Source organism: Eumetopias jubatus, unplaced genomic scaffold (genome assembly GCF_037043125.1).
Source record: "Eumetopias jubatus isolate StellerSeaLion01/CBP00866 unplaced genomic scaffold, mEumJub1_p1.0 scaffold_4, whole genome shotgun sequence".
NCBI classification, from domain to species: Eukaryota; Metazoa; Chordata; class Mammalia; order Carnivora; family Otariidae; genus Eumetopias; species Eumetopias jubatus.
In genome coordinates, this window is record NW_028274810.1 from 99,795,596 (window position 1) to 99,820,292 (window position 24,697).

General features: G+C 40.3%; 1 protein-coding gene across 1 annotated transcript in view; it reads right to left on the reverse strand.

The window, feature by feature from the left end:
* Positions 1-24,697, reverse strand: part of UBE4B (ubiquitination factor E4B) — a 128,815-nt gene that overhangs the window by 53,560 nt on the left and 50,558 nt on the right. The window contains exons 3-7 of the mRNA XM_028108147.2: positions 18,746-18,881; positions 12,443-12,530; positions 11,281-11,425; positions 9,161-9,389; positions 792-933 (exon numbers count right to left, since the gene is read on the reverse strand). Coding sequence (XP_027963948.1) covers positions 792-933; positions 9,161-9,389; positions 11,281-11,425; positions 12,443-12,530; positions 18,746-18,881 — 740 coding nt within the window. The remainder of the gene's footprint in view (positions 1-791; positions 934-9,160; positions 9,390-11,280; positions 11,426-12,442; positions 12,531-18,745; positions 18,882-24,697) is intronic.

Here is a 24,697-nt window from a genome sequence, read left to right on the forward strand (position 1 = left end):
TGCTTGACTCATAGGGAACGAACCAGAGTAATTGTATCGTCCACGTGTACGGCCTCCGCTGAAATCTACAGTCAAAGAGCGTACAGTGAGGTGACGAAGCGGGAATCTCAGAGCTGTGCGCCCACTCTCCGCCTTTGCTTAAGGTTCAGTGCAACAAACTGCAGAGAGGCCCTTCACAAATAGATAACTAACAGGTGGACAAGTGGACTAGTTTGGAAAACGAGAAGTGGACAATGAACTGGGAATGAAATCATAATAAAGACAGCATGAAACAGGAGAGAAAGCATAGCTTCTGGAGTTTAAACCCATTTTTGTAACTTTTATGTGATTCTGGACAATTACTCAGTGTCTCTGAGGTTCATCTGGTTATTCATACAGTAAAAATAATACCTATCTTACACTAGATTAACTGAACAACTGTGAGAATCTGAGCCCCTGTAGGTGAAACACAGGGTCAGCAGTCCGCGGACACTCCATAAATGTGGGTTATTACCACACTTGTTACAGACTACCAGGAATTGTAAGGGCCATGTAAGTCGCTGGTGGCAGTGGCACTTGCCCCCGTCACTTCTTCCCTCCACTAGGATGTGAGTTCTGTGAGGGTGGGGATCTTTGTTTTGTTCACTGGTACGCCTTGAGCTCCCAGCACAGCGCCTGGCACATAATACATGCTAGAGAACCATTTTCCTGATTGAATAAATGAAGGGAATGTTCCTTAAGGGGGCAAAAGATTATTTATCAAAAAATAACCATGTTCTTAGGGGTTTTTAAATGGGTCTATTTCATGTTACCTTTGGTGCTTTTTTTTCCTCTATTCCAACTCGGTCAAAACACTCGATGAGGTAGTTCAGCATGTCTGTCTCCTTGCAGGTCTCAATGGTGAAATGGTCGCTGTAGGAATCCCAAGTACTTGCCCCACCAGAGGCTCCCAAACTTTGGAGAAGAGAAAAGAAAACTGATGATTCTTACCTCTTCTCAATGAATTATTTTCGACAGAGTTTGCATTTCTGCAGCAGAAAGCCTGTTAGGATCCCTGCACCCACAACAAAGCAAAGACACCCATGCAGCCAAGGTTGGAGCTGACTGCTCATTGCACCTGCTCCAAATCCAACAAGAGTAACTCTTAGTAAACATTGTATTGACCTAAGAAGAGAGTTGGAGCAGAAACCCAACATCTTATCTTATTGGGAATGGCAGCTTACAAAGCCAGGAGGACTAAGACCTGCTACTGTGCTGGGCACCTGAAGGGACAGCACATGTACTTAAACCAAACTAGCCATCTTCACTCAGACAGACTTGTAGGTTGAAACCAGACTACGCTACCGCAATCATCGAACTCAGCAGGAGTAAAGTTATAAAGATTAACAAAAAACCCCTTCTCATGCCTTCTGACATAATCTCAAAAGCCTTCATCCAGCATTTGGCAGTAGGACCAGAAAAGGAAAACTGTCCAGTTAGAGAAGGAAACATAAAACTACTTGTTATTAACACAAAAATTTATAAAACTTTCAGTGAAAAAGGCAAAGTTGTAGAGTAAACACAAACAAAACAAAAAAATCTTGTGCAGGGGTACCCAAACTTGGGTTCTATTCCAGCTGTACTGCTTCCTTGTTACCTGAACCTGGAACCCCATCTCCTCTGCAGTGAGGCTTAAAGGAAACCAAATGGAAGTGCATTGTAGATTATAAGCAGGATACACCATGAAGCATTGTTATGATTAGTAATAACTAGTCACCGAGACCAAAGCCAAACATTATCTCAAGGGTTAGGTGTGAGGAAATTAAAGTTTAGATCAACCATCAACAAGTCACATACCAAATCTGATGTTTAACTCACAAATTTATTTGATATACACAAAAGATACAAAGAGAGTAATCATGGCACAGGGAGAGGCTAGGAATTTTGAAATGAAAAGGAAATGAGAAAACATAAACTTAGCAAAAAAAATTACATATGAAAGATGATAAAGGATAGGAAGAATATCACGACCTTGAAAGACCCATCCCTACTTCAACTGGGGCAGACAATTAAAGGCTAGAAACCAACAGGACTAATAGGGATTGAGCTATTAACAATACGTTATACAGGCAGACGCATAGATATACATAACTAATTCTGGAATATATGCATAACTGACCATAGAATTTTAGAAAAAGACAGCTGACCCTTGAACAACACAGGGATTCGGTTGCCACCTCCATGCAATTGAAAATTGCATTTAACTTCTGACTCCCCCAAAACTTAAAGCCTAATAGCCTACTGTTGACCAGAAGCCTTACTAATAACATAACAGTCGATTAACATGTATTTTGTATATGTATTATATACTGTATTCTTACAGCATATTCTTAAGCTACAGAAAACAAAATATTATTAAGAAAATCATAAGGAAGAGAAAATACATTTACGGTACTGCACTGTATTTATCGAAAAAAATCCACATATACGTGGACCTGCGCAGTTCAAACCCATGTTGTTTGGGGGTCAACTGGATATATAATTGACCTTGGAATGAAAGTACGGTATTAAAGTTAAAGAGATGAAAACAATGCCAGTTTTAAATCCAAGGCTTTCAGGCCAGAGTCTAGTAAATCTGAATTCCTACAATCTGCCCTATAGGTCTGACAGAAGGAAAGGGAGAAGAAAGCATGGCGGGGGCGGGGGGAGCAACATCAGAACAAAAGAGAAAAACCAACCAAAAATATGAGAAGTGTGGTGAATTCTCAAAAGTAGAAAGGGAAAAGGGAGATATTTTCTTACAGCACCATCTCAGTTTCAAGCTATCTGCGATTCTTTCCTCTTCTGTCTGAGGTCAGGGACCCAGTGACTCTATTATTCACTGCACTTCCAAAGGTGACCTTGACCAACACAGGCTTTCCCCAGACACAACTAAGGTTAATTTTCCTTTGAGTGGCTCTCTCTTGCAGAAAACAATGAAAACCGATCTGCCTCATGTTTAAAATGAAAATTTCAACTATACATTTCCTTGATGATAAGGCCCAAATTGTTCACATTTTTACATTTCTGATGAAAAGCATCTTACATTTGATGCCGATAGGTCCTTGCCAGCTCCAAGGGGTCACTACCCACAGCCAGCATGCAAACACCTTGCGTGAAGTCAGCATGCTTAAATGGTGGCCACTCACATGCTGAAACTAGGTTCCATTCTTAGCCAACACTTCCCACTGAATTTTTTTTTTTTTAAAGATTTTATTTATTTATTCATGAGAGACAGAGAGAGAGGCAGAAGGAAAAGCAGGCTCCCAAGGAGCAGGGAGCCCGATGCGGGACTCGATCCCCGGACCCTGGGATCATGACCTGAGCTGAAGGCAGACACTTAACCATCTGAGCCACCCAGGCGCCCACTTCCCACTGAATTTTAACTTCAATGTGAACACCTCAAAGCCAACTGAGGTACCGTCACAATTATTTCACTGAGACATGAAGAGTGACAATGTATGTAGAAGATTGCTTGTCTCATGCCAGGCAATGCAATGAAAGGCATCCAGAATGTATCAGAGAATTTTCAAAGCTAAAAGAAGTTGGTATATTTTGGTGATCATCTGTCAGACACCAAACAACACTTCAGCTGACTCTCAAGAACAGACGACCCCAAAAAATGAAATAAAATTTAACCAAATAGGAAATGTAGAATAAACTCCAGTATTTGTTCATAGATTACAAATTTTAGGATTGGTTCTAAAGGTGCTAAAGTAAACCATGATCCCCTAGCATGAAAAGCAGCCAGTCTCGACAACGCTACACACAGGTCTCAATGATCAAAACGCACAACAATCTTTAGGTTCAAAGTGAAAGCGCTGGACTTAAGTTTTGAATGCCACACTGAAGGAGTAAGTGGTGTAGTGTCTATGTGCATATGTTCATGCTATCAATAAGCATTTTTAAAGTTTTAAAATAACATTTCATTTTTCCCTAAACAAGTTATTCCCAAATTCATGATGCTTTTACAACTGTGACACATGGACTACCACACTGGAAATATGTCATATTCAAGTCCTATGAATATCTACAAACTTATACCTCATTCTGGGAGAATGTGTGAACCGTTTTCTGATAACTACACCGACAGTCCAATTTAATAAAGTGACTACTTCGCATAATAGAAATACACCTGACTCCTTCTGAAAACACAATGCAAATCTTCCAGAGGAGCCGACGTGCATTAGATCGGTGCAAACTGAATCCCATTTGAAATGCACCAAGAAAACATGTTCCTTGATAATTTCTTCTATAATGGTATGAATAATCTCTCTCCTGTGTAACTCATTTTTTTGAATGCAGACTTTAGAATGTTGTGTTTTCTCAGTGCAAGGCAAAGTCAGAGCAGTGCGGGTTCAAGCAACGTGAATTCACTGAACAAATGTTCACAGGGTACTGTGCATTCCAGGCGCTGTTGTAGGCTCTGGGGGCAGACACTGAATGGAACAGACCCGGCTGGTATGGCGATTACACTCTAGAGGGGGCGATAATCCAAAATAATATAGGAATGCTATGAAGAACAATGACAGCAGAGCATGGTGACAGAGACGGGCAGTAAGTGTGTGTGTGTGCTTTATATAATGCGTGATACGACCCTCTGGGAAGATGGTGCCTACACGGAGACCCGAGGGCGTCAGGGGAGCAAGCCATGCAGCCATCTTGGGGACAGCTGTCCAAAGAGAGGAAGGAAGTATGAAGGCCTAAGGTAGCAGGGAATATGCCAGGTGAGGTCAAGAAAAGGGTGGCGAGCAGCAGAGAGCGTAGGCAAGGGGAGGCACGTGAGGTCAGAATGGAGGAACGCGTGTGTGTGTGTGTGCATGTATGGGACACGAAGGCTCTCACTCACCAGGGCAAGGCTTTGGGTTTTACTCTGTGTGAGCAGGGGCACACTGCGTGGGAGGGTTTGGAGACACACACGATGGGACTGTTTCCATGTTTCATCTCCAAGCAGTGACAAGCAGCAGAAATGAGAGGGTAAATGTGAACATTTTTCACCATTTGCTAATTTTTCCCTTTCTCTATTCACACAGGTTCACGATACTGAAGATTCTACCTCCTTCACTGAAATAATTAAGCAGTTACAGATTTCTTTCCTAGGAAACACTCGGAAAAATTTTCCTCCAAGCAAATGCTATGGTATTTTTATTACAAGACAATTCTCTCACTTTGTTCATTCCACTCCTGCAACAGGTTGATCCTTATAATTTACACAGCTCTTTCCGGAGGACTATAGAACGTCACAGAAGGAATGTTCTACCTTTCTTAAATTAATCCTTCTCATCCCCACTACAGATACTTAACATATGTACGTGTGTCCCAACTACTTCCAAAAACATTTGTAACGTATCAACTCCACCGGGCGAGCCAGAGGCGGGCAGGAGGGGGACAGACGCGGCCTCCTGTTGCTCTTCTACAACATTCATCTTACCGGGCAAGGAGTAGGTGTTGAAATTGCTTACTTGAAAGTAAATAAAATTCTGGAAAGATCGATTGGCAAGAAAATAACTGTTATTTCCTGATCACTCAAATTAACCTCCTCTTGGTTCTGGCCCTATGTGCATTCTTGAATTCCTCTCTATTTGCTTAATCAGTTATATATTTTTACATATCCTCTCACATTCTGCTTGATAGCTATTCAAGAGCTGTAAGTTGCCAAAATCTGGATAGATCGGATTCTGTTTTAACAGCCAGCAAAGGACCTGCCAACTGAATGGAATTTTGTAATTACCAAGTAAAATGCTGGCACTTCCTTGCCAAGGAACAGAGTAGATGCATAAACACTCGGCTGCGAAATAACTAGTTAAGGAACAGGAACAACACGAGTCCTGTTGGGAGCACAGTGTGGTGGTGAAGCAGGTGAGTTCTGGACTCAGGCCTTGCCACGTACTTAGTTATGTGACTGACCTCCCTGTCCCCCAGGTTCCTTACAGTAACTGGAAGGGCTGCTGTGAGGACAGAGGGATAATGTGTGCAGAGTGCTGGCACGGGATCTGGCCCACGATGCTCAGTCAGTATCTGGAGCTATTATTACACAGTTATCTCTCCTTGTAGCTATAGAATCTAGATCAGAGACAAGGTTGGGATGCCAGGAGTCTAGTGCTAGTAAAAGCAGCATGCAATCTGGTATCTTGGTGAGAGCAAGCTGGAACGAAACAGGCCAGGGAGAGAGAGCATTTCTCTCACAATTTACAGTAAAACAGATAACAAAGCACTTCCATCATGTATGGAAATTGATTCCTAAAAAGGATGCCTGCTGCTTTACTATAATCGTGCAGTAGGATTTTATCCACATGAAAAAGACACTCTACCTTTGGGAAATTCACTTGAGAAACAGTAATACAACGTTCAACCTAATACAAATATCAACCTTCCTGAATCAATATTCAACCTTGCACCAACATTCCTTTCTCTCTTTATGTACTCTCTCTAATGATTCTTCTGAACACCGTCAAATTTAATGAAGTGTACCTAACTCCTACTGCCATCTCTATTTATAGCCTGGAGTTATTTTTGAGCAGTGCTGGGCACAAATACCAAATCAGTCCAGTGGAAACTTCGATTTAAGAGCAAAATCGTAAGACAATGAATCAGAGGTTCAGAAAGAAGGTGCTATTATATTTTCTTGCCCAAAATCACCTAAAAAACCCAAGCAGTCTTTTTTCACACAGTTTTCATGGGGGAACATTCAGCAGCATCACGAACTCAGTTTCAGCCTCTGTTGTCATTCCAGAGGCTGTCTAAACAAGGGTCTAGCTTCACTGAGGTCAAGGAGGTGATCAGTGAAATTTAAGGTTAGAAGTGAAAGCAGAATCAGTTATACACCAGACAGGATGGCCCCATATCCTCTTGAACAGACTGTCAGCCCGAGCTGGGGTGGAAGGGGGGTTAAAAGACACACACACACACACACACGCACACACGATCCCAGCCCCTTTGCCATTCCTAAGTAGCAGCAATCCATGCAACTGTACGTAAGGAAACATGCCCCACCGAGTACGTGTTGCTCACATCTGGCAGCTCACAAGAACACTCGCCATAGTTAAATGAAGGGCACCTCATTTCAGATCTTAGGGTGGGTGTGCTTGATGGTTCATCTCTAATCTGTCATTTGTTTCTGACAAATGATTACACGTAAGTTTTCCTCCAAACTTACCAGGCAACAACGATGAAGATTTTCCTAACGTGCCACTTTACCCCAGGTAAGGTCCTAAAGCCTCGGTACATGCAAGCTCCGCACATCTTGACTATCCAGGCTGTCTCATTTGACCCCACCCTGTTTAGATCCAAAGCATGCCCATAATGGGGGCTTATAAAAGTTAGTTCCTAAGCACCTATGCACATGCAGGGGTAAGACTCCATTCCTCTGATACCTGGACCCAAACTGGACACAAGAAAACTCATCACCACCACCACCACCTTCATCATCACCATCATCACCATCATCATCTTCTTCATCTTCATCACTACTGTCGCCAGAAAGTGCGAGGAAGAGGAAGGAGAAAGGATTGTCGTACATACTACCACAACAAAAGCAAAAAAGGTCATCAGGGAACAAAGGAAAAACAAGAGGTGGAAAGCTTTTGCAACTGCTACCCCTTTTTAATTAAATGTTATGCTAAAAGTTCTGGTTACTGACATGCAGAAAAATAATTCACCTCGATGACATAAATGCACAGGTACATTCGGCGGTGGGGGGGGCGGTGGTGGAGGGGAGGCACTGGGTTAGTGGAATTCTGATACTACTTCTTTCTAAGAGGCTCAAGTCAAAGGGTCAAGACACAAACACCGGCCCAGCCCCAGTGATCAGAGGTGAGGGACACGGGCCCAAGACTTGCTCCCACCACCCCCTGGGCTAACGGTATTTCAACTCTGATTGACAACAGTACAAAGAGCTAAAAAGTGCTCCTGTGAGCCCCAACGCTCAAATACAAACTGCCCACAGCCTCTGGAATTCATCTGTAATGAGGAATGACACATGAACTAGATTTCCAAAAAATGAAAAGTGACTTCATTTTTTGGCCAGGAAGGAGGAAGAGTGAAGGGTAAGAACAGACGGAGGGAGGCACAATGAAACACCCACACCTTCTACTGTTATCAAAGCCTAGCAGAAGCATGGACTCGGGGCGCGAGCCTACCAAACTAGTTAGACACACAGGTTAATAACCCCAAACAGGAAAGCACATGTAACTGAGGTCAGCGTCACACAGCAGTTCTTCCAAACCGAGTTAATCACCTCTCCTGGCACTGCAAACACGCACGCGGCTTTCCTGCTGAATAAATACCTAGGAGAGATCCTTAGGGATGAGGAACGTCTGCTCGTGGCACTGGGGGAGGTGGCCAGGGAAGGTGGCCCCAGGCTGCCGGGTCTCAGTCTGGGAGAGCTGACAGGCACTGCTTGAGGGCTACTAGCGAGGGCAGGGAGGCTGGGCGAGCTGGACAGGATGGAGATGCCGGGGGACCGCGGGGTAGGAGAAGCTGAAGAGCCCCATGGGGGGGTGAGAGTGTAGGGGCGATACCGTGAAGACGCAGGCTGGCTTCCTCCGGCAGCGCCGGGAGCCGCGCCATGAGGGCTGAGGGGAGTGGACGGCACAGCCATCTGGCCGGCTGCACGGGAAGGGGAGGAGGCAAAGGATGGACTCATCATCGGCACCGAGCTCCAGAAACTTGTCCTGGGAGCCGGGCTAGTTTCATAGAGGCTAAATCAGTTGAGAAAGAGAGGAAAGAAGAGAAAATTGAAGAAAAACTTGAGGTAAATAACTAAAATGGAAAATATCAAGCTTTTAAAGAATAGTACAAGGACACTTTGCATCTCTAAGCATTCAAGTGTACAAAGCTCTCAGATACTCATCTGAACGGTTATAATCTAATTACCGCACCGATCTCGAGGCTGCATTTACAGTCTGATAAAGCCCTCTTTCCAAAAAATAATGTACTCTATACAGCCACTGGCTTCTAAATTTTACCAACAGCCTAACCATGGGAAGCCAAACAAACCAATCTGGAAAAGACAAGATCTCCAGCCACGACTAAACACACCCACCCAAATACAACACATGGCACAATCTGACTGGCAAAGGCCCGTGAGTGAGCAGTCCCTTCCGTCACATACTTCATGGCCGTTGGACTACCAAACTAGATGTGCAAAAGGGAGCGCACTGACCTAGAGAAAGAGCTGGTACCGAAGGAACCCACACCGCAGAACATGGGGCTTGTTCCTGGGTTGGAGCCAGTAGTGGGCAGGAGATTTCTGTCTGGTGACCGAGCTGCCGCTGCGATTGGCTGTGATGTGGCCGTCAGACTGGCAAATGGATTTTCATCTCTAGTCTGAGTAGACATCATTAGCACTTCCATTAAAATCTGGCCAATCAAGTCCTTAAAATCAGAGAACACTGTTGGAAAGGCAGAATAAAGAAGAGGTTACACATGCTTCTTCATATACACGGTCCTTGAATCAGCCAACTGGAACCAGAGGTTCAATGTGGTATCCGGACTGGATTCTGGAACAGTAAAAGGACATTAGGAGAAAACCTGGTGAAAGTTCCAAATGAAGCCTGAGTTCAGGTAATAGTGATATCTCAGTTCTGACAGACAGACTATGGCTACATAAGACGGTAACATTAGGGAAACTGGGTGAAGGGGATATGGGAACTCCCTGCACAATCTCCAAAACTTTTCTGTAAGTCTAAAATTATTCCAAAATACAAAACTTATTTAAAAAAAAAGAAAGAAAGAAAATTGGAGTGCACCCAGTGAGAATCCCTGCTGATATATATTAACCGTATAGCTACGGTCTTGCTACTCCCAGCTATGGACATTTGTTTATCATACTAGAAATAAAGCTGGGTTACATTTCTTCACCTACCTATGCTTTATATAAGGTAGAACTACTAAATGTGAGGTTCAAAATATTTTATGAAGCATCTAATATTTAGTCACCATCTGGCTTTCTGGAGCAAATTCTATTTTCTAACTGCTTCCTTAGTCTTTGAAGCTCCCAAATGCTTTCCTCGAGGTCTTTGGATACATTTTAAATATCACTAAATAAGAGCTGTAACACATGTAAATCTTATCTGATTTGGCTATTAAAAATGATCACTTACATGTGTACAAGACAGATTTAAGAATCTTAAGGTTTACAATAAGAAAAATAACACGGGGGCGCCTGGGTGGCTCAGCCGGCTAAGCGCCCGACTCTCGATTTTGGCTCAGGTCGTGATCTCAGGGTTGTGGGATCGAGCCCCACGTCAGGCTCCACGTCAGCAGGGAGTCTGGCAGAGATTCTCTCTCTCCTTCCTCCCTCTGCCCGTCCCCCTCCTTGCTCACTCTCTTGCTCTGGAATAAAAAAAAAATTTCTCTTTTCAAGTAGCTGTTGCTCAAAAAAAAAGGAAGAAGAAGAACAAGTGGCAGGCTTTTGAAACACATGGGTGCTAGGCTCATATCTACAACCAGTTAATAAGAAGATCCCAGTAAAATCAGAAGTAAACTATCCATCTGCCAGGAACGTGGGGGACTTTTCTTGCCAGGGAAGAGGGGCAGCACAAAAAAGGGAAAGATGATCTCCTTTTCATTCACTCATTTAAAGTACATCTATTGAGGGATTATTAAGTGCAAGCCACCCTTCTAGGCACCGGGGATGCATCAGGGAGCAAAAGAAACAAAAATCCCTGCCGTCAGGGTTATATTCTAGTGATACGCAAAGGAACACTACAGCAAACCACCCCTGCCTCTTCTGCATTCCAAATGACTTCTGTAAAGAAGAGTATCAGTGCCTGAAATGCTGGTATCTTGCTAGAGGTTTTATTACTTTGTTATAAAAGTGTGGTTTAGGGTAGTCTCTTAAAATAGAATCCTGGAAACACAGCAAAATATCAATGTTTTATCCTGCTAATAAGCAATTTAATCAAGTGGATTTACTCCATTGTCTGCACATGACCTGACAGGCGCTTAAAGCAAGTAGAGGTCATACAGAGCACCTCTCCCAGGATCCCTGGGGACCGTCCGGTACACTCCCATTTATTAGAGACATTAATAACTTCAACTCTGAAACAATGGAGACCATTAACTTATCTATATAGTTTTCTTCTAGAGAAATCATGAAAGTAGAAAAAAAAAATTTATCAATAAGATCAGTGGAAAGTGGCCAAACAGCAGTGTCCTCATCAAGAACTATCTCTGTAGTCAAAAAACATAACCCCAAAGCAAGAGAAAGTGAATGCCGGTAACAGAAGGGCAAAGATCTTACATCCTTGTTTTCTCTTAACAGCTAAGATGGATTCCTACCTTCTTTTGGGTTCTGCTTAAATTGTGCAGAAAGAGAAGAAAGAAAGATGACATCTCTGTCCCGGTCCTTCCAGGAGACACGAAAGATCTTACAGACCAGCTGTAAGGCCTGTTCTTCAGACACTTCAGAACCCGAGGAAGGCTCCTTGTGAGGAAGAAGATTTGGGGGTTAATTTCAAGTAATTCATTTATTAATGAGGATATTTTAGAAATACATACAACTGTTCACCCATTGACTAAGGGAAAAATAAACTTGTTACTATGACTTGAAAGTACCAACATGGAGGTTTCCTAAGCTCACAATTATCTACGGGGGGGTGGATAAAAGAGCGGGAACATTACCTGTAATCACCAAGGGAGTAATGTGATAAAGGATGTACATACATCCTATTTGTTTACTTTCCTGAACGCCAAAGGACCAGGATAACATCAGCACAGAACTAATTTTCATCCAAAAACTTTTCCAGAATTTAATGTTACTCACTAGTTTCTGTCACACATAAAATATATATAAAAGAATTCTGGAAACACGCAAGACCTCTACAAAATGAAGCATCGTGCCATCAGAAGGCCACAGTCCAACAGATGCCCATCACCAAGTGCTGCTGAACATGCATAAATCATTGCACAGTAAGTGATGCAACTGTCTCTACCAATTCTACCCCATGACACCCGCCAAAAGAAAACACCTCTCACTGGCTAACTATAGGGAACTAAGCTCAGATGATAACAAAATGTAAAGACCTCATATTTTAAATGAGCTTCTAAGTGCTACTGGACTTCATGTATTCTTGCCTCAATTCCCAGCCATTTTCCTCAGAATACTATGGAAGATGTGATGACCTACTTGTGTAAGCAAAAGACCAACAGAAAAAGTTCAAGTTAGCGTGAAATTCCTGCTCATTACAAACTCACTTTACTGACAGAAATATGGATCTGAAACCAAGGTAAATGAAGGATTTGACCAGATGAAAGAAGTGAGCTCTCCTTCCATTAGGGCAATCTAGGCTCCATTTCTCCTCAAAAGAAAAAAAGAGTCACCTCAATAGGATTTGCTGACTTGGGGCGGTGCACTCTAATCGACTCTGCAGATGGAAGAACTAAAAGGGTATTTATATTACCTGTTCTAAAAACAGAAGCAAGGGCTTCATCTCTTACCAACCTTATCGCTGAGGCTCCTCTTTTCTCTTCGATCGTTTTCATCAACCTCCATATTTTCAATTCCTGAATCCACATCCACCTGGGACATGCTTTAAGTATAAAAGACAAATAAGGCTTTTACCTTTTATAAATCCACCCAATGTCATAGCTTCCTGGTTGAGGAAAAGTTCTTAAGTATCAGTCAAGAAGGCAAAATAATAAAGCAAAGAAGTCAAAATCAGTCAAGAAGGCAAAATAATAATAAATAAAATCTTTTTTCTGATTGACTTTTAAGAGCTCTTCATAAACTAGGATGTAAACATTCTATCTATTATACTTGCTGGAAATATTTTTCCTAAGTTGTCATTTTCTTAGGCTCACTTTCAAAAGCAAATTAGAGGTTATTTTCTATACATATTATTTTTAAATGGTATACATATGATCAGAGCCTATTACAAAAATCTGGTTAAGCACATATATTTTCCCACATTAAATAAATAATTTTCCCAGCACACCATTTATTTAAAAGCCCGTCCTTTTTATGCTAATATGAAATCACCTCTCAATAGGTCCAATGGACATGTATATATGGGTCTTTTCCTGGATATTCATTTCTGTTCCATGAGATAATCTGCTTGTCCCCAAACAAAAACCACTCTATCTTACTAATACTTCACAATAAATCTTGATTATCTGCTAGGTCAATGTCTCCACCTTACTCTCCCACTTCAAGAGAGTCTTAGCCATTCTTGGCCTTTGGCTCTTCCACACATAGTTAAGAATCAGCTTCACAGACTCCTTGAAAATCCTGTTGGTATTTTCACTAGGATTTCATTGACTCTAGAGATCAAACTGGGGAGAAAGGACATCATTATGTTATTGAGTCCATAGATAAGTAGCTTTCTACAAGTACTTAAACCTTCTTCAAGGTCTTTCAATAAACTTTTTTTTTCTTTAAATAGGCTCCACACCCAGCATGGAGCCCAATGTGGGGCTTGAACTCACAACCCTGAGATCAAGACCTGAGTAGAGATCAAGAGTCAGCCATTCAACTGACTGAGCCACCCAGGCACCCCTGGTCTTTCAATAAACTTTCTTAGTTTATTGAAAAGTTTATTTTCACTTCTTTTGTTAAATTTATACATAGGCACCATATGTTTTTAAATGAAACAGTGAATGGTACCTCTTTAAAAATTAAGTTTTCTAATTGCTTGTTGCTAGTCCATAGTAATACAACTGATATAGACCTCTCAGAAGCAACTTATTTACTTATATGTAGGATTTACTAGGTAGAAAATAATTTCATCTCCAAATAATAACTGTTTTATTTCTTCCACTCTGATCCTTATTTGTTGTACTGCACTGGGTAGGATCCCCCCACACTGACCAGACATAGAAGGAGCAGCCATCTTTGTTTTTTCCCTGATTTTAAAGAGAGTGTTTCTAATTTTTCACCCCAGAGTATGAGAGTTGCTGTAGTTTCTTGAGAGACTATATTAGTCAGAATAAGGTAAGCTATGCTGTGCTTACACACACACACTTGGAAATCTTAGAGGCTTAAGACTATAAGGGTTATTTCTTGCTTACGCCGAGTCTGGTGAGAGTGAAGCATCCTTACTCCATCTTTAATCTATGCCATCTGCAATACACAGCCTCCAAGGTCACTGGAGCAAGAGAAGAGAGGGATGGAGGAGGAACATCGGCTCAACTGCCTTTACCTAAAGGTGACACATGTCACTTCCACTCACAGCTTACTGGACAAAATTAGTCACTTGGCCCCCATCTAATTGCAAAGGTAACTGGAAATGCAGGGGATCATGTGGAGTATTTGCTGAACTCTGTCTCTGCCATATTGTCAATTTAGGAGGCACCTTTGTTTCCTGTTTGCAAAGATTCTTATCATGAATTGATGGTGAATTTTATCAAACTTCTCCAACTACCAAGATTATATGGCTTTTCTCTTTCATATATAACGTGGGGAATGATATTTATAGATTCACTAATGCTGCCCCCTTGCACTCCTGACAAAAATCCAAGTTGCTCATGTTATGTTATATTATTACTTTAAACTAAACTTATAATTGAAATATCTGTACAGACCTATCCATAGACGATCGTGTGTCTTTGGTTGAATAAAGCTTCACAAAAGAAACACTGATGTAATCAGCACCCACATCAAGAAACAGAGCATTACCAGCACCCCAAGAACACCCCAATGACCCTTCCGCAACTAAGCTAGCCCACAGTAACCACTATCCTGGCATCCAGCCCCAAAGAAGTTTCGTCTGCTGTTTATGTGTTATAATATTTGATTTGTCAGTATCTCAAGATTTTTGCAAGTATGTTCATGAGCATGATTACCATGTAATTTTTTTCTTTTATATTATTCTTGTCTGGTTTTGATATTAAGGTCTTACAAGCTTTGTAAATTGAGTTGGTTAAGTATTCCCTATTTTTTTTAATTATCTGGAAAAATCTGTGTATAAGTGGAATGGCAGAATCTGCCCATAAAATCATACGAGCGAGGGGCTTGCTTTGGAAAATTTTAAAATACTGATTCAATTTATTTCACGGTTTTTGATCATTCAGGTTTTCTCTTTCCTCTTGAGTCAATTTTGGGAGAATTATGTTTTTCTAGGAATTTGATTTTCATCCAGATTTTCATGTTTATTTGCACGTTACATATTTACATTTTTTTCATGGAATTCTCTTTTTTAATAACAAACACTACCGAGATCCCCTTTCTGTGTGGGCATTGTTCTAGTTGTCAGAGAGGTTGGTGAACAAACAAAAGGGACAAAACAATCCCTGTGTCATGGAGCTTACCTTCTAGTTAGAGGGAGAAAGACACCAATAAACATAATAAGTAGAATATATCATATAATGATAACTGCTATGGAAAAATTAAGGAAAAGGCAATTGAGAGTGCAGGCCTTTCCATTTTAAATGGGGTGTGCCTCACTGAGAAATGCCACAGGAATACAAATAGGAGGGGGGCTGGCCATGCACATATCCAGGGAAACAGTCTTCCCAGAAAAGGCTTTTTATTTCCAATACTTAGTTATATTCTCTTTTTCCTTGTTTCATGTAAATTATAGCTTTATATTTTCTTCAGAGGACCACTTTAGCTATGACACACAGCTCGTAACACGGAGTATTTCTTATTGTTCAGTTCTAGAGCCTTTCAAATTCCCCATTATGATTTCTTCTTTGATCTGTATTTAGAAGCATGCTCTGTTTTAAAAATTGCCAACCATATGAGGAAATTTTTAAGTTTTTTTTCTTCTATTAATTACCTAATCTAATGCCCTCATCAGAAAACATGATCTATGTGAAGCGTCACATAGAAACTCTCTGGTCGTTGGGTATTAGGAAAGAACGTGTATTCTCCAACTGTAGAGTGCAAAGTTCTGTATCTGTCAATTAGATCAAGCTTTTAGCCGTGTTGTTTAATTTGTTCATATGCTTACGGATGCTCATTCTTTTTGATTTATTGATGGACGAAAGGGATGTTAAAATCTCCCATTTTGATTATGTGTCACTTTCTCCTAGTCCTACTATTGTGTGCTTTACTGCTGCCGCTGTCCTCTTACTAAGTGCATATATTTTGGAAACTGTCAAACAGTACACAGTGCTTATTTCTAATAATACTTTGTGCCTTAAAGTCTAATTTATGAATATGTTTACCCCAGTTTTCTTTTGTTTAGTATCTGCGTGGGATATCTTTTCCCTTTCTTTCGCTTTCAATGAAAGGTTGAAGATCTAACCTAATGTTTCAGGTGTGCCTTCTGTAAACAAGGATAAAGCTGAGTTCTGTTTTGTTTTTACCCCAATCTAAGCCTTTTCACTGATTCATGACCAATTTTCATTTCTTTTGACCTTCTTATTTGGTGCTATTTGTCCCTTTTTTTAAACTTGTGTTTCTTTCTTCCCTCCCTTTGAATTGACTTAAGTCCCTCCAAACTGCCAACTCCCATTCCATATTTTCCCTTTACTTGTTTGGAAGATACACTCCATTCCTGTTCTTTTAGTGGCTACCCTTAAATTTTATCAAGTATCCCCAACTCAAAATCTAAAAGTTGGCCAGTGTCTTCACCCCTCTCCCACGTACACAGGAACTTTAGAGCTTGCTCTGATAATCACCCCGCTTCTGGCTTCCCTGCTATGCTGTCCAGCATGTTACATCTAACTCATTGTTTTACTTCTCTCCCCCAATATTATTTTATATACTGTTACTACTGTTTATACTGCATTTGTTTAGATGTACCACATTTATTATCTTCATTCATCCTTCCAGCTTGCATCTCAGACATCAGTCCTGAGATCACTTTCCTTCTTCTTCAACTACATCTGCTAAAAGTTGGGGTCCTCTGGTGGCAGACTATCAGGTTGTTTTTGTTTGGTTGTTTGTTTTTTGAATCGATAAATGTCTTTATTTCACCCTTGCTCCTGAAAGATAGGTGCACAAGGGTACACAATTCCCAGTGGGCAGTTAACTTACTTTCAGCGTTTTGACACTATTATGCCTCCATGTGACTTCCATCATTCAAACATCTATCATTCTTTGGCAGATAATCTCTTTTCTCTCTCTGGCTGCTTTAAAGGTGTTTTGTCTTCGATGTTTGGAAATTTTACTACAAAATGACCAGATACGAATTTCTCTTGGTTTAATCAGCATGCGAGTTTCTGGGCTTTTTTAATCAGAGGATTAATATCATTTATCAACTCTAGAAAAATTCTTAGCCGTTTATCTTTTTGATAATGGCTTCCAAACCAGTAGAGGAAAAACCATGGAATAAAGAGGGGTGTGGGGAATTGCTTTAAGTCTCCCTACTCTCTCCTTTTGAATTTCCATTAGGTATATATTGGCCCTGTGTCCATTATATCTCTAAATACACTGCGTAGTTTTCATCTCTTTTTCTCTTTGTGGCACACTCTGGGTAATTTCTTCAGCTCTACCATTCAGTATATTAATTCTCTAGCTATGTCTAATCAACTGTCTTAACTCTTGCATCAAGTCTTCCGTCTGAATTATCTTTTCATTTCTAGAAATTCTACACGGTTCTTTTTCAAATGTGCTTGGTTGTTTTTATAGTTGTTTTCCCCTTATTCATGTTTTCAATTCCCTTTGTCATTTATTTAAACATATGTGTTTTGTATCCTGTATCTGGTAATTCCAAACCCCAAGAATCTCTAGGTGAATAATTCTGTTGTTCCTGATTCTGTGGTATCTTACTCATGCTGGCTTTTATCTAGTGTGTTCTGTGATTTCCAACCATGAGCTCACACTTCTTGGAAATTTTTCTAAGGAAATCCTCTAAAGACATGGATGATTTATGTTTGCTTCTGCTAGATGCCTTATAGGCAGTGTAGACCTGACTCCACTGTATATGGTAGTTCTCAGCTTGAGGCTTTTCAGACTATACCAATAGTGTAAATCTAGGTGCCAGACCCAATGAAGTCACCCACTGGCCATGAAATTGCAGAGATGGCTTGATTTTTTTAAAACTTTATCTACTCAGAGCTAAGGTAATAAGAACACAATTGTTTTTACTCTGTGGGGTTGACTTTTTTTTTTTTCTACTTGATCTTTTTCCTGAGAATGTAGTCCTTTCTGAATTCTTACCTACTGTGAGGTGATCTCTCATCTGGCTCCTTACCCCAACCCCACCAAGTGCTGAAACTCTATGCCAATGATTCTTAACCTTTTCCACATCATAACACACATAGAAAAATAGTATTTGGTCCACTGACATAAACTGTGGGAGCTGCTTCAGGGCAGAGAAGACAGGTCCTGGGCTGGGAGGTGGGGGGTTCTGGCCTGTGCAAGCAATAAAGGAATCAGTACCTCAGCAACTCTGTCACCCACTCATGGCACTCTGACAGCACAGGCAGACTCTGCTCTAGGACGTCCTGACCCTTGTGGAGCTCCGAAGGTACGTGGCTTACCTGTCTGTACCTTTCCAAACTTTTAAATTTCACTGATCAGTAAAACTTCGAAGAAATTTTTAGGGACTGACATATGCTTGCCAACATGGTATGTACAAATAAGGACATTAGAAAAAATTTAAAACAATTTTCTTTTTTTACCACTTATACCATTATTTCCTAAAAGATGTCAATACCAAAACAAAAAAAAAACTTATAAAGAATATTTCAGAATAATACAAAAGACCCATAAATCTCATAGATCTCACACTAATTTGCTAAGGACTGGCATAAATCTCTGGGCTGGCACTTGGGACTAGCGGACTAGAGACTAAAGTGACTGAATCTCTCCCTTTCCATAAACCCGACAGCTTACTGGAAAACTGGCTTACTTTACCTTTTTTCACAAGAGACACCATCGATATCCATGCTCTGGGAACGTGAGAGAGACTGAGATTGGGTTTCAAGGCTATTGGAGGGCGAGCTGCTGAGAGAACTGACTCCTTCACTGCTCTGGCTTCGATGAGCTACTCCTAGCCAGAAAAGACAGGAAAAATTAAGTTTCCTGTGAAGTAACATTAAAGCCAACTATACTGGCAACAGTAAACATAGGCATTCACACCACGATAGTCAGCAAATGAGGAATCTCTATCAGGAGATCATGTTAAATGTTCAATATTAAAATCATAGAAACATTAGCAAGAAATCATAGTTTATCCATATATGTCATATGAGGTCAGTGACAAAGCTACATCTGATAGCCAAAACTGACTCATCACTTCTTCTTTCACCAATTCGAATATGGTCGCCGAGTACAAATTAGCTTCCGTGATGGTCCAGAAAAATCCTTGAAATGTACCAAAAGTAAGATAAATTAATAAATGGCTATAGAAATATACAGATGGATAGATGTGTGACTCAGCAAATATACCAAAATGTTAACAGGAGAATCTAGATGGTGTGGATATAGGTGTTCATTGCAAAATTCTTTCAACTTTGGTTTAGGCTTAAGATTTTCACAACAAAATGTTGAAAACATGCCAAAAGAGCCATCTAAGCAATGTCCTTAAATACAGATCAACTCATTTATTGATTGAACATCTCATCGAATGATAGTCTGGGGAAAATAAAATCCCCGACAATGCCCTTGCCTTCATTGAGCCTACAGTATAAAGAACAACAGCGATGAGCACAGGGCAGATTATTTCTTATCAATGTCTTTAAAACCATGTTTTTCTCATAGAATTAAAAAAATACTCTATCTTTCCATGGGGGGGGGGAATGTTTTACCCAGGCATTTGCAAGTACTGTAAAAAATATATACTTAAGTTGCTGAAAAGAAAATGAGACTGACACTAATAATACATTATATGTTAATTGCATTTAAATTAAAAAATGAGACATTAAAAACAAAAACAAAAAACACAACAACTGGAATTACCATCTGTAGCTGAAACAAGTACCAAGTGGATGAACTTGAACACTCCCAGCATTACAAGAAAGTAAACTTGCCACCCTTCCCTCTCATTGAAGAATATCAGAAAACGTTCATCCATTCCTGATGGCGGGTTTTAACACGTGCCTGTTTATTAAAGCTTCTGCAGGACTCATGAAAGAAAAGAGAAACGAAATCCTCTATTCCTAAATAGACTCAAGGAGAATACAGAAGGTACCTAATGTGGTAAAAACTCTGAAATAAGCCTGGAGAAGATAGTAAAACCTTCAATTCCTGAATTCAAGAATATAACCCAAAGTAAGTTCTCAGTAACTATTTACTGAAGGAATAAATAATACAACTTCAACAAGGTCCTTGGGAGAATATTATTTTACCTAGCACAATAAAAGGTCTAACAATTTTTTTAAAGAATTTATTTATTTACAGAGAGAGAGGGCGCACATGAGTAAGCCAGCATGAGCAGGGGGAGGGGCAGAGGGAGAGAGAGAGAATCTCAAGAATCTCAACCCTGAGATCATGACCTGAGCTGAAATCAAGGGTCGGACACTTAACTGACTGAGCCACCCAGGCGCCCTAACAGTTTTTAAATAAAATTAATCAATAATAAAAGTTCAACAATTTTTATGGCATAGCAATTAAGCAGCTTTAAAATTTCTACCTTATAAAACCAGTTCTAAAATTAAACAGAGTAAGTTGTTTAAAAAAAACCTGTATCTGAGGGCGCCTGGGTGGCTCAGTCGTTAAGCGTCTGCCTTCAGCTCAGTCATGATCCCAGGGTCCTGGGATCGAGCCCCGCATCGGGCTCCCTGCTCAGCGGGAAGCCTGCTTCTCCCTCTCCCACTCCCCCTGCTTGTGTTCCCTCCTCTCGCTGTCTCTCTCTCTGTCAAATAAATAAATAAAATCTTTAAAAAATAAAAAATAAAAAAAACAAAAAGAACCCTCTATTTGTAACACAGTATCCTACGCTACACTACAAGTACAATGCCCCTCCAGTAATACAACGCCAGAGTATACCGGATAGCATACTGTGTCTGCAATATTTTAATAAAGCATCAAGGATATCATCTGAATTCTTTTTTTCTTGAACCCTCCATGTGATCTTCAAATCCTGGGTCCAGTGGGGCAATTCTCCCCAGAATTTATTGTGTATCACAGTGTTCCTCAATCCCATCTAGAATCTGGAGTGACCCCACTGCTTTCTTAAACTTAAAAAATGGACGGTGTCTTTGACTTTATTTATAGTCAATATAAATTAAATACTGTGGCTAAAACCAAATCAAAGCAACAGCACAAGATATAGCTTTGTTTCCAAAGCACAGACACACATGACTCCTGTGGTACTCATTCTCTCCCGCTCCCAACTTGGGAAACTTGTCAGGAAGCCCAGTTTCAAGGAATGGAGATTCCCCCCCTTCTTCATCTCCATAAAGGCAGATATTAAAGAATTAAAACAGGGGCGCCTGGGTGGCTCAGATGGTTAAGCATCTGCCTTCGGCTCAGGTCATGATCCCAGGGTCCTGGGATCGAGTTCCGCATCAGGCTCCCTGCTCCTTGGGAGCCTGCTTCTCCCTCTGCCTCTTATCTCTCTGTCTCTCATGAATAAATAAATAAAATCTTTAAAAAAAAAAAAGAATTAAAACAGACATAATCTTCTCCAATTCTCCTTTACAAGATGAGAAATCCCCTGCATTATCAATTTAAAAACAAGTCTTCAAAAAGTGAGGGTGTGTGTAACAAAGAATGGAGAAGGCCATGTCTGCTTAACAAAAGATGAACTACAAACTTTCAAGATGGCAGCTGTCCAAACTTTTATTACTAATAAGAGCTTGTTAAAGGAAAATTATACATTCTGGGTGGGAGGGCCATAATTTTAAAGGAAATAATAAGGAGGGTTTTACTTCTCTAAGATTTTCCCCCCACTACTGTAGTATTTCCTGAATGCTATTCTCTTTCAGGTATAAACCGGACCAAATGCCTATTTAAGCTGTAACACTAGATCTAGCCCAGCATTTTACACACATACACACACACACACACACACACACACACACACACACACACACAGAGGTTTGCTAAATTCTAGTATAAAAAGAGGCACAGAATTGCCAAAAAGGACCTTAAAACCCCAATAAAGCTGTTAAAAAGGGGTGTGGGGGGTGACTTTAAAGGTCTTGGCCAATCCTCTTTATAGATGAGAATACGAAGATCTGTGAAGTCTAAGAACTTCCCTTATTAGCAAGTTAGAAATAGAGGCAAGATTAAAATGCATGTCTCTTGACTCCAAAGAAAATGCTATTTCCACTACCCCAAACTGCTGAACACTTCTTTGATCACAGCTATTTTAAACCAAAGCTATATGTTTCATGCATTCTAAAATTATAAGAGCAAAACTTAAAAAGATATTAGTGTTATAAAAAGAACCATCATTCTATTACTAATCAAAATTCTAAGGCTAATTTACATAGATCTTGACAATGAACTAAGCTAAAGGGTTAACATTCATGGAAAGCACAAAGTACCCTCATATTTCTTTGGCCAATACCAAACCTCACCCCTGGAAAGTACTTAGGATGAGCATATTCTATTCCACAAAACCAAGTGATACATTCAGTCAGCAGCTAACTTCCTAGTGAAAACATTCTGTTCTTGTGAATTAACACAAATAGAGTGAAATTTCAAACCTGTAAAGAAATACAGTGGTACCTAAAATATTAAGAGAAGAAAACCAACAACTCAAATTAGAAAAATGATTTAATTTTACTTATGCGATAGAGTTTCTCTTCCTTCATGTCAAAAGGGTGAATCATGCAAAGAATCATACACCTGGAATCAAAAGACCTTACCTGCTCCTCAGAGAAATGGTTGAGTGGAGGGCTAGTGCAGAGAAAAGACAGGATGAGCCTGGAGCATCTTACAGCGCCAAAGAGACAATACTCGAAAAAATTAAAAGATGAGCATGTCAAACAGAGGAGTCAACCCAAAAGAGCTCCCAATGGCCAAAGCCAGAACAATTTGTGCAAAATAATAATGCAAAATTAAATAATACAGCAATTTGAATTAGAACTCAAAGTACAAAATAAATATACACGAGTTCAAACTGATGTAAGTAAGGAGGACAAACGTCCCTTACAGAAGAACTCCATATAACGTATCTACATGTAGACATTCCCCACTCCAGAAGGTAAAGCTTAATTCCCACTGCCTGAGTGGGGTGGGCTGGACTTAGGAACTCTGATTCCAAAGAACTGAGTCTGGAAAGGGGAAAAAATCGTAACTTCACAAAGGAGAGACCTAGCGATCACCAGCTTAACCAGGTGGTGAAAGTGACCACCACCAGAGGGGTGGTATGGAGAGCGTGCACCCAGAGAGGAAGGGATGAGAGGGGCCCTTAGCATGTGTGATTCTCTTCGCTCAAAACCCCAAACCCCAGTCTAATCAAGAGGAAAAACATCAGACAAAGCCAAATGAAGAGACAGATATTCTACAAAGCTCTTCAAAACTGTCAAGATAATGAAAACCATGGAAAGACTAAGAAACTGTCACAGACCAAAGGAGACTCATCTTTAGTTTAGTCAACAGTAGTACCCCAAAGATATTTATGGTTTCAGATCTCACAGTTAGGTCTAGTTCTTCATATATTTTAAATATTAACTGCTTATGAGATATATTATTTGCAAATATTTTCTCCCATTCCATAGGTTGCCTTTTCATTTTGTTGATGATTCCTTTGCTATGCAGAAGCTTTTTACTTTGATGTGGTCCCACTTGTTCATTTTTGCTTTTGTTGCCTCGCTTTTGGAGTCAGATCCAAAAAACCATCACCAGGACTGACATCAAGGAACTTACCGCCTATGTTTTCTGCTAGGAGTTTCATGCTTTCCGGGCTTACATTCAAGTCTTTATCCATTTTGAGTTTTTATATATGGTGTTAAGATAGTCTAGTTTCATTCTTTCGCATGGTGGCTGTCCAGTTTTCCCAACACCATTTACTGAAGAGACTGTCCTTTCTCCATTGTACATCCTTGGCTCCTTCATTGTAAATAAATTAATTGACCATATATGGGTGGGTCTATTTCTAGGCTCTCTATTCTGTTCCATTGGTCTATGTGAATGTCTTTATGTCAGGCCATATGATTTTGATTATTATAGCTTTATAATAGTTTGAAATCAGGTAGTGTGATACCTCCTGCTTTGTTCTTCTTCCTCGGGATTGTTTTGACTATTAGGGGCCTACTGTGTGGTTCCATACAAATTTTAGGATTCTTTGTTCTGTGAAAAATGCCATTGGAATTTTCATAGGGACTGCATCAAATCTATAGATTGCTTTAGCTTAGTATGGACATTTTATCAATATTAATTCTTCCAATCCGTGAGCACAGATCTTCCCATTTACTTATGTCTTCTTTAAATTTTCATCAACATCTTGCAGTTTTCAGTGTATAGATCTCCCACCTCCTTAGTTAAATTTATTCCTCGGTATTTTGTTCTTTTTGATGCAACTGTAAATGGGATTATTTTATTCCTTTTTCCCATAGTTTGTTATAACTGTATAGAAACACAAGAGATTTTTGTTGGGGCTCCTGGGTGGCTCACTCAGTTAAACATCTGCCTTCGGCTCAGGTCATAATCCCAGGGTCCTGGGACTGAGCCCCGTGTTGGGCTCCCCGCTTAGCAGAGAGTCTGCTTCTCCCTCTCCCCCTGCCCCTCCCCCTGTTCCTGCTCTCTCTCTCTCAAAAACAAATAAAATCTTTTTTAAAAAACCCCCAAAACAAGACATTTTTGTATATTAATTTTATATCCTGCAACCTTACTGAATCCATTTATCAGTTTTAACAGTATTTTGGTGGAGTCATTAGGGTTTTGTACATATAGTATCAAGTCATCTGCAAATCT